Here is a 12720-nt window from a genome sequence, read left to right as displayed (position 1 = left end):
GAAGACCTGGGACATCTTCTTTGAGATTTTAAAGGACATGTCCACCAGGTGAGAAGTGGGCTCCTCGCCGCGTGCTGGCACCTCTGTGCGTGGCCAGGCCCCTTCCCTCCGGGAGAGTGCTCGTGTGGCGTGTGTTTCTTAGACATCAACTCCCAGGGGTCTTACTGCTGTGACACATTTCTCGCCGTGACAGGAACACTCCCAGGAGGAACACTCCTTCCTGTTCCTCCTCCGGCCTGCCTCACCCTTCTCGCCGGGGGGGGAGGGGGGAGGGGGAGCCTTGCCCCCCGCTTCTGTCCGCAGTGTCCTTCCGTACAGCCTGCCCTCTGACCTCGTCACAAACAGCGAAGCGTCCCTGGCTCGCTGGCAGCAGCGTGTGGTCAGAGTCCCTGGCCCTACAGTTAGATGGGTGGAGAGGCGGGTTTAATGAGCGGTGATGCCTGCTCCTTGCCCCTGCATGTCGCAGGATCGGCTCATGGAGGAGAAGGAAGACTCTCTCTGTTGTCCCCGTCCCGATTCGTCCTTCGTCCAGCAGCTGGGAGGCAGCAGGCTCAGTGGGTCTTCAGCGGTCCGTGGAGCTGCCCTGCCGTTTCCAGGGGCCTCTGCCTGCTGGTCGGGTGGGGACACGTTCAGTACACCTGCTGCTGTGCTCTGCTGGTCACGGAGCAGTCTGACGCCCACGCTCTTTCAAGGGATGTCAGCAGGTGTGTGCTGGGGCCCGGCGCACCAGCAGGTTCATTGGCAGAGGGCAGCGGAGAGGGGGTCACCCGGTGCTGCTTCTCATGGCCGGCGGCCACCCCGGGAGAGGGCCAGGACCCCGGTGAGCTGCCCTTGGGTCTGCCCACCACATGATCACAGTGGTCACGGGTCTGACCTAATTGCTGAGGGCTTTGCAACTTCCTGATAGGAAAGAGCGCCGTTTCTTTTTGTGCGTGCACACACGTGCACACACACAGACGCACACACAGACATGCACACACAGACATGCACACATGCACACACACGCACACACTCACACGTGCACACACACGCACACACACCCACACTCACATGCGCGCACACACACGCACGCACACACACACGCACACACTGTGGGACGAGGGCACCGCAGTGTGACTGTGACAGTGTCCTGCGTCGCACCAGCAGACGGTGGTGGCCATGCAGCGCTGGGCCCCCCACACCGGCACCTCGTTTTCTCTCACACTCTGTGCGTAGCCATTCCTTACAGTGTGGCCGCAGTCATGGAGCTGGGACGGGGGGCCCTGGGCCCTGCACTCGGCCCAGGTTACTGCCCGGCTGGATTCCTGCGTGGTCTCTGCTCAGTGCCCCTTCTGAGGGCGCCTTCCCTGAACACCCCGATAGAAATCGTGCCGTCCGCCTCCTGCCATGTCCCCGGCCTGCCGACCCCGCTTTCCTCCTCAGCACTGGGGCCACAGCTCCTCGCTGGCGTGTCTCCGTCTCCTAGAAGGGGGGCTCCTCCTGCCAGACTCCGGTCCGGCCGAGCTTCCTGTAGCCCCTCGGTGGCCGTTTGGTGCATGCGTGTGACAAACAGCAGCATGTGGGTGACTCTGCTAGATGTTGGCTGCTTTACAGCAAGTTAAGTAAATGAGCTTATGCCGCTAGCTGATGGGAGAATCTCCTTGCAATCATGACGGTTTGGGGTGCTGAGCAGAAGTTCATGTTCATGGACCCCAGGAAGATGTGAAAACGTTTGTGTCCTGCAGACAGTGTTGTGTGTGTGTGTGTGTTGGGGGAGTAGGAGGTGGGGAAGGGTCTCTCATTTCGGTGTGTAGTGATAGAGGGTTTAGCACAATCTGTGCTGGGTGTTGAAAGACACAAAAGTGTGCCTTGGGGCTAGGCCTGGCCAGAGGGGGACCCTCGAGGGCAGACAGCTCGGGGCTCAGGTCCATCTGCACTCAGGACCCTCCCTCCCAACCCCTGACGTCCCATGTTAACCGGTATTTTTTAAGGAGCTTTTTCTCCGTGAAGCAAGCCTCTCCGTACTGAAATGATCTACAAACTCAGTGACCCAGATCTCGGATTGCATTTTTATTTCTCCCAACTACTTTTTTTTGTTTAAAGAAGACAATTGGCAGGAACCTTGATCACCGTTATGTGACCATTTAACGCTCAGAAACAGCCCCCCTCTCCCCTCCCGGCCATCCTCGGCCACTTGGACTCCGCTCGCTGTTGTGAACGCGTCTGTAGAAACCCACGTGCGGACCCAAGCCTGACCTTCCATACGTCTCTCTCCAGAAGGCAGGGTGAGGGGCCCTGATCGCGAAGGAGGGCCTCGGGCCGGAGGGGTCCCGTCCTTGGCGAGGGCCTTTCTCTGCTCTTCTGGGGGACGAGCAGCCCCTGAGGCCTCCGGCGTTGGGGTGCAGGAGGAGGGGTGGCGAGAGCACGGACAGTCCCCGTGTGCACTTCTACGAGGACGAGGATGGGGCCTTAAGACTGGCGTGGCCCTGTGCATGGGTCCTGCCCGCCCATCCTGCTCAGGGAACCGAGGCGCAGAGCCGGGGTAGCTCGCCCAAGGCCCACATGAGTGAGTGGCAAGACCAGGGCCTCCCTGGTTTGTCTGGTCTGTAAGCTCTGTCTTTGACCTTCCTGGACCGCTCAGGGCCGTGCCCCCAGGATCCGGCAGGGCTCGTGCCCCTGCTTGGCCGTTGTGCCCGGGAGGAGCCGTTGTATTTGGCCGCGGCCATCGTAGGCCGTGTGGTGCTTTGAGTTACACTGACCGTGTCCATCTCGGCACCTTCCACGTGGACTCCATGGCGGTGGCTTTCTGTCCTTTGCCCTGAGGTCTGCCTGGATCTCATGGCCGGTCCGGCCCCTCCTGTGACCGACGCTGACCACCTGTGTCCTCTCCTGCAGATGCCGCCCCTACGAGGATTGCTGCGGCTCCAGGTGCTGCGTGCGGGCCCTGTCCATCCAGAGGCTGTGGTACTTCTGGTAGGTCACGCCCCCTCCTGTCAGGACCCCCCAGGGCTCGGCCCACAGCTAGTCCTGTCCTGACCACAGTCACTTCCCCCAGGGTCACAAGCAGGTATGTTCGGTCCACGACAGCATTGCAGCTCGCAGAGTGGCAGGAAGCTCCTTCCGTGTCCGCAGGCCGGTGGCTGGGAAGAGGCCGATTCTTTCCGACGGCGCGCTGGCCAGCGGCTCCTCCGTTTCAGCGATGATGCTGAGGCCACCGTCTTTCTTACAAATATTTTCTATTGCTGTTTTAGAGAGAGAGGGAAGGAGAGGGGTTGCAGCCCAAAAGCTGGCATGTGCCCCGACCAGGAATTGAACCTGCAACCTTTCGGTGCAGGGGTTGACGCCCGACCCACTGAGCCACCGGCCAGGAGGAGGCCGCCTTAGAGAATCCACAGATCTCATGATAACGTTTCTGCTGCCTCACAGCCTCCCCATCCACGTCGTGTCAGTGGATCCTGACTTTCAAGACAGACGGCTGCACCCCGTCCACCGCCCAGCCCTCCCGCGGGAAGAGGGCGACGGTCTGAAGTCTGTAAAACTGACCGTGGGCGGGAACGAGGGAGTGATGCCCGCGGGGTCCTCGAAGGGGGTCCGCGTCTCCATGAGCAAGAGGGGTCCAGCGGCTGCCGACTCAGGGGCTGCCCCCTTGGGAGCACGTCTGGGGGTTTATCTGACTGTAGACAAAGCAGCTGTTGCTGTCGATGACGGGGATGGCGGAGCGGAGTGCGGGCGGAAAGGCTTTGCCTGAAACCAGGGGAGCAGAGCTTGGACCCACCCGCCTCCGCCCTGCTCACGGCCCTGGGCACCCCACCCAGGCACACCCCACCGAGGGCTGAGCTGGCACTCCCTCGAGACTTAAGCTTCTTTTTGACTTGAAGATGCTGACGGGACTGATCTCTGAGGACTTGAATACCTTCACCAAGCACGTCGCAGAAGCTACTTGAACTTTTTTATGGGATTTTATCTTTCCCTCTTGACACCTGTTCCCCGTGCTTGCTTCAGGACACCCCCAATATGTGGGGACTCCACCTGCCACGTTTCCCGTCAAGGGAGAGACTCCTTTTGTCCCCACCATCCCCGCTGCCTTCCGGGGCAGTGGCCTCTGGGGCTGGACTCACCTGTCACGGGGCCTTGGCCTGGCCTCCCTGGAGCTGGCATTTCCCGTCCCGGTGTCACCGAGGCCGGACCTCCTGAGCAGCGACATGCCGGTGGCTCCTCCCCCCTCATGGGCTAGTGCTCAAAACTCTGTCATAACAGGCGACTTCAGCCTCTGATTTTCCGACTGTCAACACGTCTGCGTACCTTCCGTGGAGGGGTCTGGTACCACGTCGGGAGGAAGACCGGGAGGGGTGGCGTTTCAGAGCTGTGTCTGGCTTCGCGCTGCGGCTCAGAGTCCCCTCCGTGGGGCCTGTGGGGGAAGCAGGGCGGGCCGTCCGGGGGACATCGCGCAAGGGCTCAGAACTACCAGGCCGCGCCAAGCCGCGGGTGACAGTGAGGTTGCGGGCACACTCCTAGGAGATGGGAAGACAAACGCTTCAAAGTGCAGGTGTTACGTGATTAAAAAGACAAAAGTAGCCCTGGCCGGTTTGGCTCAGTGGTTGGAGCGTCGGCCTGCGGTACAGAGAGACCCGGGTTCGGTTCCCGCTAAGGGCGCGTACCTCGGTTGCAGTTTGTCCCCGGCCCTGGTTGGTCGTGCGGGTGGCAGCCACTCGATGTGTCCCTTCACATCGATGTTTCTCTCTCTCTCTCTCTTCCTCTCTCTCCCTCCCGCTCTATCTGAACAAAAAATGGAAAAATGTCCTCGAGTGAGGATAAAAAAAAAAAAAAAGACAAAAGTAACAGAGTCCTGGAGAACTGGGAGGCCGGGCCCAAGCGGCTTCCGAGGGCCGTCCCGGGAGGGGGTCCCGAGCCGGCAGCAGGCGCTTCTGAGTGGTGGGCCAGGCTCACTTGCCCAGGTCGGGGCACCTTGAACACGGTGAGGTGAGCAGGTCCCCGAGGATGAGGACAAGTCCCCCACAAGGTTGGAGTGCCAGACACCAGGGTATTTGTTTGAACTGCTGGAGTTGAGAGTCTGACTCCATGTTCTAGATGGAGGATAGAGCCGGAGAAACCTGAGACGTGAGCTCGGCGCCCCCGCTGAACTCAGGGTGCCCGGTGCTGCTCCATGCATTCCTCTGTCTGTGAGCGGGGCCGCTGGTGTGCGCCAGGGTCCCCTGAGAGGCCCCCACGGCGGCCAGGCTCCTAAAGGACACAGGTGTCCAACCAGGTACTTACACGTGGGAAGTTCAGACCACCGCTCCAGCAACAGCGCGGCCTCTGATGCCCGAAAAGTGGGGGACACTGCTAGCTTCTGGGCTCCTCACGGCTGTGTCCTCACCCAGGTTCCTCCTGATGATGGGGGTCCTCTTCTGCTGCGGCGCTGGCTTCTTCATCCGGAGGCGCATGTACCCCCCACCGCTGATCGAGGAGCCGGTGTTCAATGTGTCCTACACCAGGCAGCCCCCGAACCCTGCTCCAGGTCAGCCAACCCTCTGCCCTCATCCCTCCTGACGTGCAGGTGTCCTCTGTAAGCATTCGAGAAGGGCGCCCCAAGGAAAGTGCTAGAAGGAGCGATCCAGGCCATGTTTCTCTAATTCGACTGTCCACCATAACCCTTCCCATCTGAAGTTCACCTGCTGAATGTTCCCCCCCTGAGGGTGAGGTGAGGCTGCTGTCCCCTCGGCTTCTGGATGACACTTTTATATCCTCCCCCTCGTGCATACTGTCCCCACCACCCTGGATCCCAGACCAGCGGGCTTGGTCACTCCTCATCACGATTCTGCTGCCAGCTGTGGCCGGCTCTTCTTGGAGGATGCTCGAATCCAGCCGCCCCAGTCGGAAACCCAGTTTCGCTCAGGGCAGAGGCTGCCTGCTGGGGGCGCCCTGGCCCCGCTTCCCACATAGTGGGGCTCTCCAGGCAGCCGGGCTTCTCGCTGCCCATTCCACGGGGAGGATTGGGTGCCCTCCGGCCGGACTCTGCTGGGCAGCGCAGTCCACGTGTTGAGCAGAGTTCTCAGGTCCCTGACCTCGCTGAGCTCATATTCTCCTTAAGCCCTCTCTCTTCCCGTACTCTGCCCCACACCCTGTACAGGGGTGCAGGCTGTACGCCGGACAGATACATCTTCGTTTGACCAGTCTGCACCCCTCCCCCCGACCAGTCTGCAGCCCCCATAGCTTTCTGCCCACCACAGCTAGGGTTTTGTGCCCAAACACTGACGACAAACCCTGCATGCCATGTTCACCCAACCCGTGCCGTTCTGACCTCTCTGCGACCTTGTAGAGTACAGGTGTTCCTTCCTAAAAATTCTGCTTTCCCCTGCTGCTGACCCAGCTCCCACGCCCACACCCGGCTTCCCCCCAGCCTCCATTGCGCTCTTCTCATCTACGTGGATACCGCGTTCTTTCCTGTCCCGGAGGTCGGCTTCCCCCCACGCTCTCCCGCCTGTGTCTCCCTGCACGCTGTCGGGGTTGTGGCCCAGTGTTTGGTTGCTTCCACACGGAAGACTCCCAAAGCTGCCCTGGCGCCAGCAGGTCCGCCTGGACCCTTCCCCAGCCCCGCCCTCCCCCGTAGCCCTGCCCCGCAGCCCCACCCTTCCCTGTGCCCCGCCCTCCCCGTAGCCCCTCCCTTCCCTGTGCCCCGCCCTCCCCGTAGCCCCTCCCTTCCCTGTAGCCTGCCCTTCCTCTGTAGCCCTTCCCTTCCCCGTAGCCCCGCCCTCCCCGTAGCCCCACCCGTAGCCCCGCCCTTCCCCATAGCCCCGCCCTTCCCTGTAGCCCCGCCCTCCTCCACCCCCCCAGTCCCGCTGTTGCTTGGTGGGACCCCTTATGGAGACCAGAAGCCAGGGCCACTTCTGTTTGACCTCTTCTCCATCTCATGCATCCACCTGGAGCCAGTCCCCAGGTCCTTGGGCTGTAGCTCCCGACTGCCTCTTCCTCTCACCTCCCTGTTTGGTCTCGTATTCAGAAGCTTCCTGCACTATTACAATAGCCTCTTTTTATTTATTTATTTATTTTTCAAGTTTTATATGAATTTTTATTTATTTTTTTTATTACAGATATTTTACCTTTTTACCCCATTGGCACCCCCCACCCCACCCCACCTCCGCCCCGTCCCCGGCTTAGTTGTCCATGTCCATTGGTCATGCATACATGCACACAAGTTCTGTGGTCCATCTCTTCCCACCCCCCACCCCCCCATCCCCTCTTCTGAGGGATGTCAGTCTGTGCCCTACTTCCATGTGTCTAGGTCTACTGTATTCCTCAGACTGTTATGTTCATTATATTCTGTATATAAGTGAGATCATATGGTATTTGTCTTTTTCTGCTTGGCTTCTTTCACTTAGGATAATACTTTCCAGGTCCTCCATGTCGTCTCAAAGGATAAGAGATCTTTCTTTCTTACAGCTGCATAGTACTCCATTGTGTATATGTACCACTGCTTTTTTATCCATTGTCTACTGGTGGACACTTGGGCTGTTTCCAGATCTTAGCCATTGTAAATAGTGCTGCTATGAACATGGGGGTACATATATTCTTCCTGATTGGTGTTTCAGGCTTCTTAGGGTATATTCCCAGCAGTGGGATCACTGGGTCAAATGGAAGTTCAATTTTTAATTTTTTGAGGTAGCACCATATTGTTTTCCATAGCGGCTGCACCAGTCTGCATTCCCACCAGCAGTGTATTAGAGTCCCCTTTTCTCCACACCCTCACCAACACTTGTTGTTTGATGATTTGTTGATGGCGGCCATTCTGACAGGTGTGAGGTGATACCTCATTGTTGTTTTAATTTGCATCTCTCTGATGATTAGTGATGTTGAGCATTTCTTCATATGTCTTTTGGCCATTTGTATGTCCTGTTTGGAGAGGTGTCTATTCAGCTCCTCTGCCCATTTTTTAATTGGGTTCTTTGTCTTTCTTTTGTGGAGTTGTATGAGCACTCTATATATATTGGAGATTAACCCCTTATCTGATACATCATTGGCAATGATGTTCTCCCACACAGTGGGTTGCCTTTCCATTTTGATGATTGTGTCTTTTGCTGTGCAGAAGCTTTTTAGTTTGATGTAGTCCCATGTGTTCATTTTCTCCTTTATTTCTGTTGCCTTAGGTGATGTATCAGTGAAAATTCTGCTCCGTATGATGTCCAAAATTTTGTTGCCTACATTTTCTTCTAGAATTTTTATGGATTCACGGGTCACATTTAAGTCTTTTATCCATTTCGAGTTTATTTTTGTGTATGGTGTAAGTTGATGGTCTAGTTTCATTTTTTTGCATGTAGCTGTCCAATTTTCCCAACACCATTTATTAAAGAGGCTGTCTTTACTCCACTGTATGCTCTTGCCACCTTTGTCAAATATTAATTGAGCGTATTGCCTTGGGTCCATTTGTGGGTTTTCAGTTCTGTTCCACTGGTCTATATGCCTGTTCTTGTGCCAGTACCAGGACAATAACCTCTTTTAAAAATCTTTAGCTTTTTTTTTAAATCCTCACCTGGGGACATTTTTCCATTTATCTTCAGATAGAGTGGGGAAGGGGGAGAGGGGGAGAGAGAGAGAGAGAGAAACATCGATGTGAGAGAGACACATTGAGTGGCTGCCTCTCATACGACCTCAACCAGGGCCGGGGACCGAAATGCAACTGAGGTACATGCCCTTGGCCAGAATCAAATCGACACTCCTGCCGCTGAGCCAAACCGGCCAGGGCTAAATCTTGGACTTTTTGTTCTTATGAAAGGTAATGGGATCCAGAGGTAAACCTCTGCCCTTAGGAGACTCACGGTCATGGGTGGGGAAGGGCTGTGGACACACACGGCCCAGGAGACGCCGGTGCCATCTGTTAGCCATGTGGTGTCAGAGGAGGCCGCGGCTGGTCACCCTCCTGCCGGACACCTCGGGGTGCATTTCTGGCCTCGTGTTTCTCTTCTCCATTCTCTTTTCAACACATTTGTGGGGTCCCAGGTCTGACTTACGCAAGTATGGGACAATCGGACCTTCACTCAGTTAAACTGTAGCACAGGGAGACATGGGGAAGAAGAACCCCTGACCGTGTGCGCACCCTAGGATGACACCTCTGACACTCCCGGTATCCCCGGGGGTACAGGAGGGTCCCTCAAACAGGCCTGCGTCCACTCACAAAGTCAGCTGAGCCCGGGAAGTCCCAACGCTCCCTGTTTTCTTTCTGTTTTTAAAAATATGTTTTTATTGGTTTTTCTTTTTTTAGAGAAGCAGGGAGAGAGAGGTAGAAACATTGACATGAGAGAGAAATGATCAGCTGCCTCCTGCACGCCTCCCACTGGGGACCAAGCCTGCAACGCAGGCATGGGCCCTGACTGGGAATTGAACCAGGAATTGAACCGGGACCTCTCAGTCCATGGGACGATGCTCATCCACTGTGCCACACCGGCTGGGCCTCGTTTCGTTTCTTGATTCTTGTTCATATGTTCAGGGTTCTTTCCGTGTCAACATGACCAGAGCAAGCAGATCTGACACGTCAGCTCCAGAATAGCAGCTCAGATATTTCTACCATTAAAACGAGGGTTGGGCCCTGGCCGGTTTGGCTCAGCGGTTAGAGCGTCGGCCTGCGGTCCTGAGAGACCCGGGTTCGGTTCCCGCTAAGGGCACGTACCTCGGTTGCAGTTTGTCCCCAGCCCTGGTTGGTCATGCAGGTGGCAGCCACTCGATGTGTCCCTTTCACATTGATGTTTCTCTCTGTTCCTCTCTCTCCCTCCCACTCTACCTGAACAAAAAATGGAAAAATGTCCTCGGGTGAGGATAAAAAATAAATAAATAAATAAAATAAATAAAAAGAGGGTTGGGGCCGAATGACTGACAGGCAGGGTGACCGGCCTGCTCCTTCCCGGGACCTTCCGTGCCGTCTGGACCCTGCGCCCTGGCTGGCACGGGGTCGCCTTGGAGGAGAGCTGCTGCCCCACCAGCACCGAGGGCAGGCAGAGCCCACAGCTGCCCCAGCCCACGCTGCTGGCCCTCCACAGCTGGTCTCCTGTCTGGAGTGGGCTCACCTGGGCAACAGGCCATCTCCCCCCTGATAAGATGCTAGCCCAGCCGGTGGGAATGGGCTTCTGCATTGAGATGGTTCTCCGAGGGCTGGAGAGCTGCCGGGGGACTCTAGCCGAGTCCAGAAACCGGTTCTTGGTCCCTGCCCACCCCGTGCCCGATGCCGCCACTGCCCCTCCTGTTGCGCAGCCTCACCCGTTCTGCCAGTTGTTTGCACCCAGGAGGCTAGAAGCCCCAGGAGGCCCAGGCCTGCTGTTGCCTCACCTTGTCCGGGTGCCCACTGTCTGCTGGGTGACTCATCGGGGCGGTGGTCTCCAGGCCCGCCCATCCTGGCAGTGCTTGGGGGCGATGGGCTGCAGGTTGTCCGTGCTCACACCTGCTTGTCTGTCTTGCAGGAACCCAGCCGCCGGGGCTGCCCTATTACACAGACCCCGGAGGACCGGCGATGAACCCTTCTGGGAACACCATGGCCATGCCTTTTCCGGTCCAACCCAGCTCAGCCCAGGGGAGTGTGGCCTACCCCCCACCCCCTTCCTACTGCAACACGCCCCCGCCCCCGTACGAACAGGTGGTGAAGGCCAAGTAGCGGGGGTGCTGCCCAGAGCCTGCCTGGACCACACTGCAGAGGAGCCGGGGAGAAGCCTCCCCCGGCCACCTTCCCTGTCCCCCGCAGGGCTCGCTCCGGGACGGTCCTGTGAGCCTCTCAGGGCGTGTTCCTCTTGGGTACCTTCGAAGCAAGCATAGCTCCCCTTCCCGTTCTCCGTAGGTGACCAGTATTTGAATTTGCCCTGTGTCCTTCTGTTTCCGTTGTACTCTGTGTTTGGGCAGAGTGTGAACAGCCCCCGAGGGTTGACACCTTAGGGTGGCATGTCCAGATCCTCAGGACAGGGACTGAGAGGAGGAGGCAAGTGAGGGCCGCTGTGTGCGGGAGAGCCCAGGGGAGGGCCCGATGCCCTGCCCAGGGGCCTCCTCCCGCCCCGGGAAGTCCTGCGCCCAGGCAGCCGGTGGAATGAGGCCCCACAGGGCCAGAGGTTGGGGCCTCTCGTCCTGTCTTCCTCTTTAAGAAGCTGCTAGAGAGCTGTTTGGTGGACAAGAAGCCTCTCTGCATTTTTTAGATCAGCTGCCGACGATCACAAAGGAAAGTTCTCTGGCATTCCTGGGACAGTGCTCTGTGCCTCAAACCGGGACATTGCATTTTCGGAGCTCTTGGTATGACCTGGGGGAACAGTGTGTCTCCCCCTTTTAGTGCTTGTATGGAAGTATGTGTACAGTCCTGTCTGACTGGAGTGTCTTAACTGACTGTCAGCCGCTGTCTGGCCTTTGAGCATGACCAAGGTCTCCACACCCTTTCCCAGGCAGTTCTGAGAAAGGACGCTTTCAAAGCCAAGGCGTCTCAGCAGGGCATGGCCCGCGGGGCTGTGGTCTGTGTGATCTCAGCAGGTGTGTGTCGGGCTCCAAAGAGGAGCTTCTTAAGAAAAAGACAGGACTGCAAGTTGATCTCTTCAAAAAGCACCGAACAGACTTCGCTGACAACGTACTCAGTGTGGGAATGAAGATGTGGCTGGAGATGCAGACCCTGGCTGCCAAACCCATCTCACCCTGGGATCTCGGGAGTCCTCCCCAGGATTGTTGACGCCACCCCCAGGGCTGCTGACAGTGAGCCGGGAGGTCCCTTCCTCTGTGTAGTTAGTGCTGCTGCTGGTGTAGGGTTTAAACCAAGACGGAGGCCTGACGGGTGGGTCCTGAGTAGGAGGCAAACAGCGGAGCCAAGAAGCTTAGATCCCTGTATGTGTGGTGGTCTGACGGCGCGGGTGGGGGTGGAGGGTGCCTATTTTTGAAATGACCTAGTCCTTACTTGTTGAACTGAAACACCAGGACATGTCATTGGGGTGGACGCTGGGTGTTTTCCGTTCCCCAGACCAGGAGTCGTGGTGTCCCTGTTCTCCTGGCTGTCTCCAGGGGGCGGTGGTGAGGAGTCAGGATGGGCCACCCAGATGCTCAGACGGACCTACCTTCCGGTGAGGATGGAGACTCTGGGAGCCTCCCCAGGAAACATCGTGCCCTGACCACCCTCTGTGACCCGTGAACTCCTGACCCTGGCCGCAGGGTCTCTCACACCTGGGGCCTGAGTGAAATGAGTTGATCAAGCACAACATTTGCTGTTTACAATCAACGCAACACCAGGGGTCTAAAAAGTTCCTCCTCCGGGTCGTTTGTTTTGCATTTGGAACTTCAATCGGTCCCTTTGCTTTTTTTTAAATAAGGAGGCACACTCGGCGCTGCCCCGGCACTGGACCCCGTGCCATTCAAGAGGCACCTTGTGTCCGTGACAAAATCTTGAGCATCTTTTTTGATAGCAAGCGGTGTTAAGAGACGATTTCAGCGGCTTCCAACAGTTTTATACTTCCCTGTTTGTGTGAGGCACATTTTGTTGTCCCTTGAACCTGGGTAGGAACCCTGCTCCAGAGGGCTCGGACCGCATGGGGGAGCTCCTCACGTGGGGGGAGCTGCCCGTCCACTGGTGGGGGGGTGTCCCCGGCAGTTGGTGGTCAGGAGGGATCTCTCAGCAGAGCTGTGTGTCTCCTCTCAGCACTTGGCTCCTTTCTCTCTTCCGTTCTCTTTTGATAGGGTCCTGTTTCTTATGTATGCAAAATAAAAGTAAATTTGGATGTGTGCTTTGGCTGTTGTGCT

General features: G+C 57.4%; 1 protein-coding gene across 1 annotated transcript in view; it reads left to right on the top strand.

Moving 5' to 3' along the window:
• Positions 1-10683, top strand: part of VOPP1 (VOPP1 WW domain binding protein) — a 47591-nt gene extending 36908 nt beyond the window's left edge. Inside the window, exons 3-5 of the mRNA XM_036247657.1 lie at positions 2875-2952; positions 5361-5497; positions 10425-10683. Of these exons, the coding sequence (XP_036103550.1) occupies positions 2875-2952; positions 5361-5497; positions 10425-10615 (406 nt within the window). The 3' untranslated portion in view covers positions 10616-10683. The remainder of the gene's footprint in view (positions 1-2874; positions 2953-5360; positions 5498-10424) is intronic.
• The last annotated feature ends 2037 nt before the right edge of the window (positions 10684-12720 follow it).

The sequence above is a fragment of the Molossus molossus genome, unplaced genomic scaffold (genome assembly GCF_014108415.1).
Source record: "Molossus molossus isolate mMolMol1 unplaced genomic scaffold, mMolMol1.p scaffold_m16_p_7, whole genome shotgun sequence".
NCBI classification, from domain to species: Eukaryota; Metazoa; Chordata; class Mammalia; order Chiroptera; family Molossidae; genus Molossus; species Molossus molossus.
The sequence above is the reverse complement of the archived record's forward strand: the minus strand, read 5'-3'. Positions and strand labels throughout refer to the sequence as shown.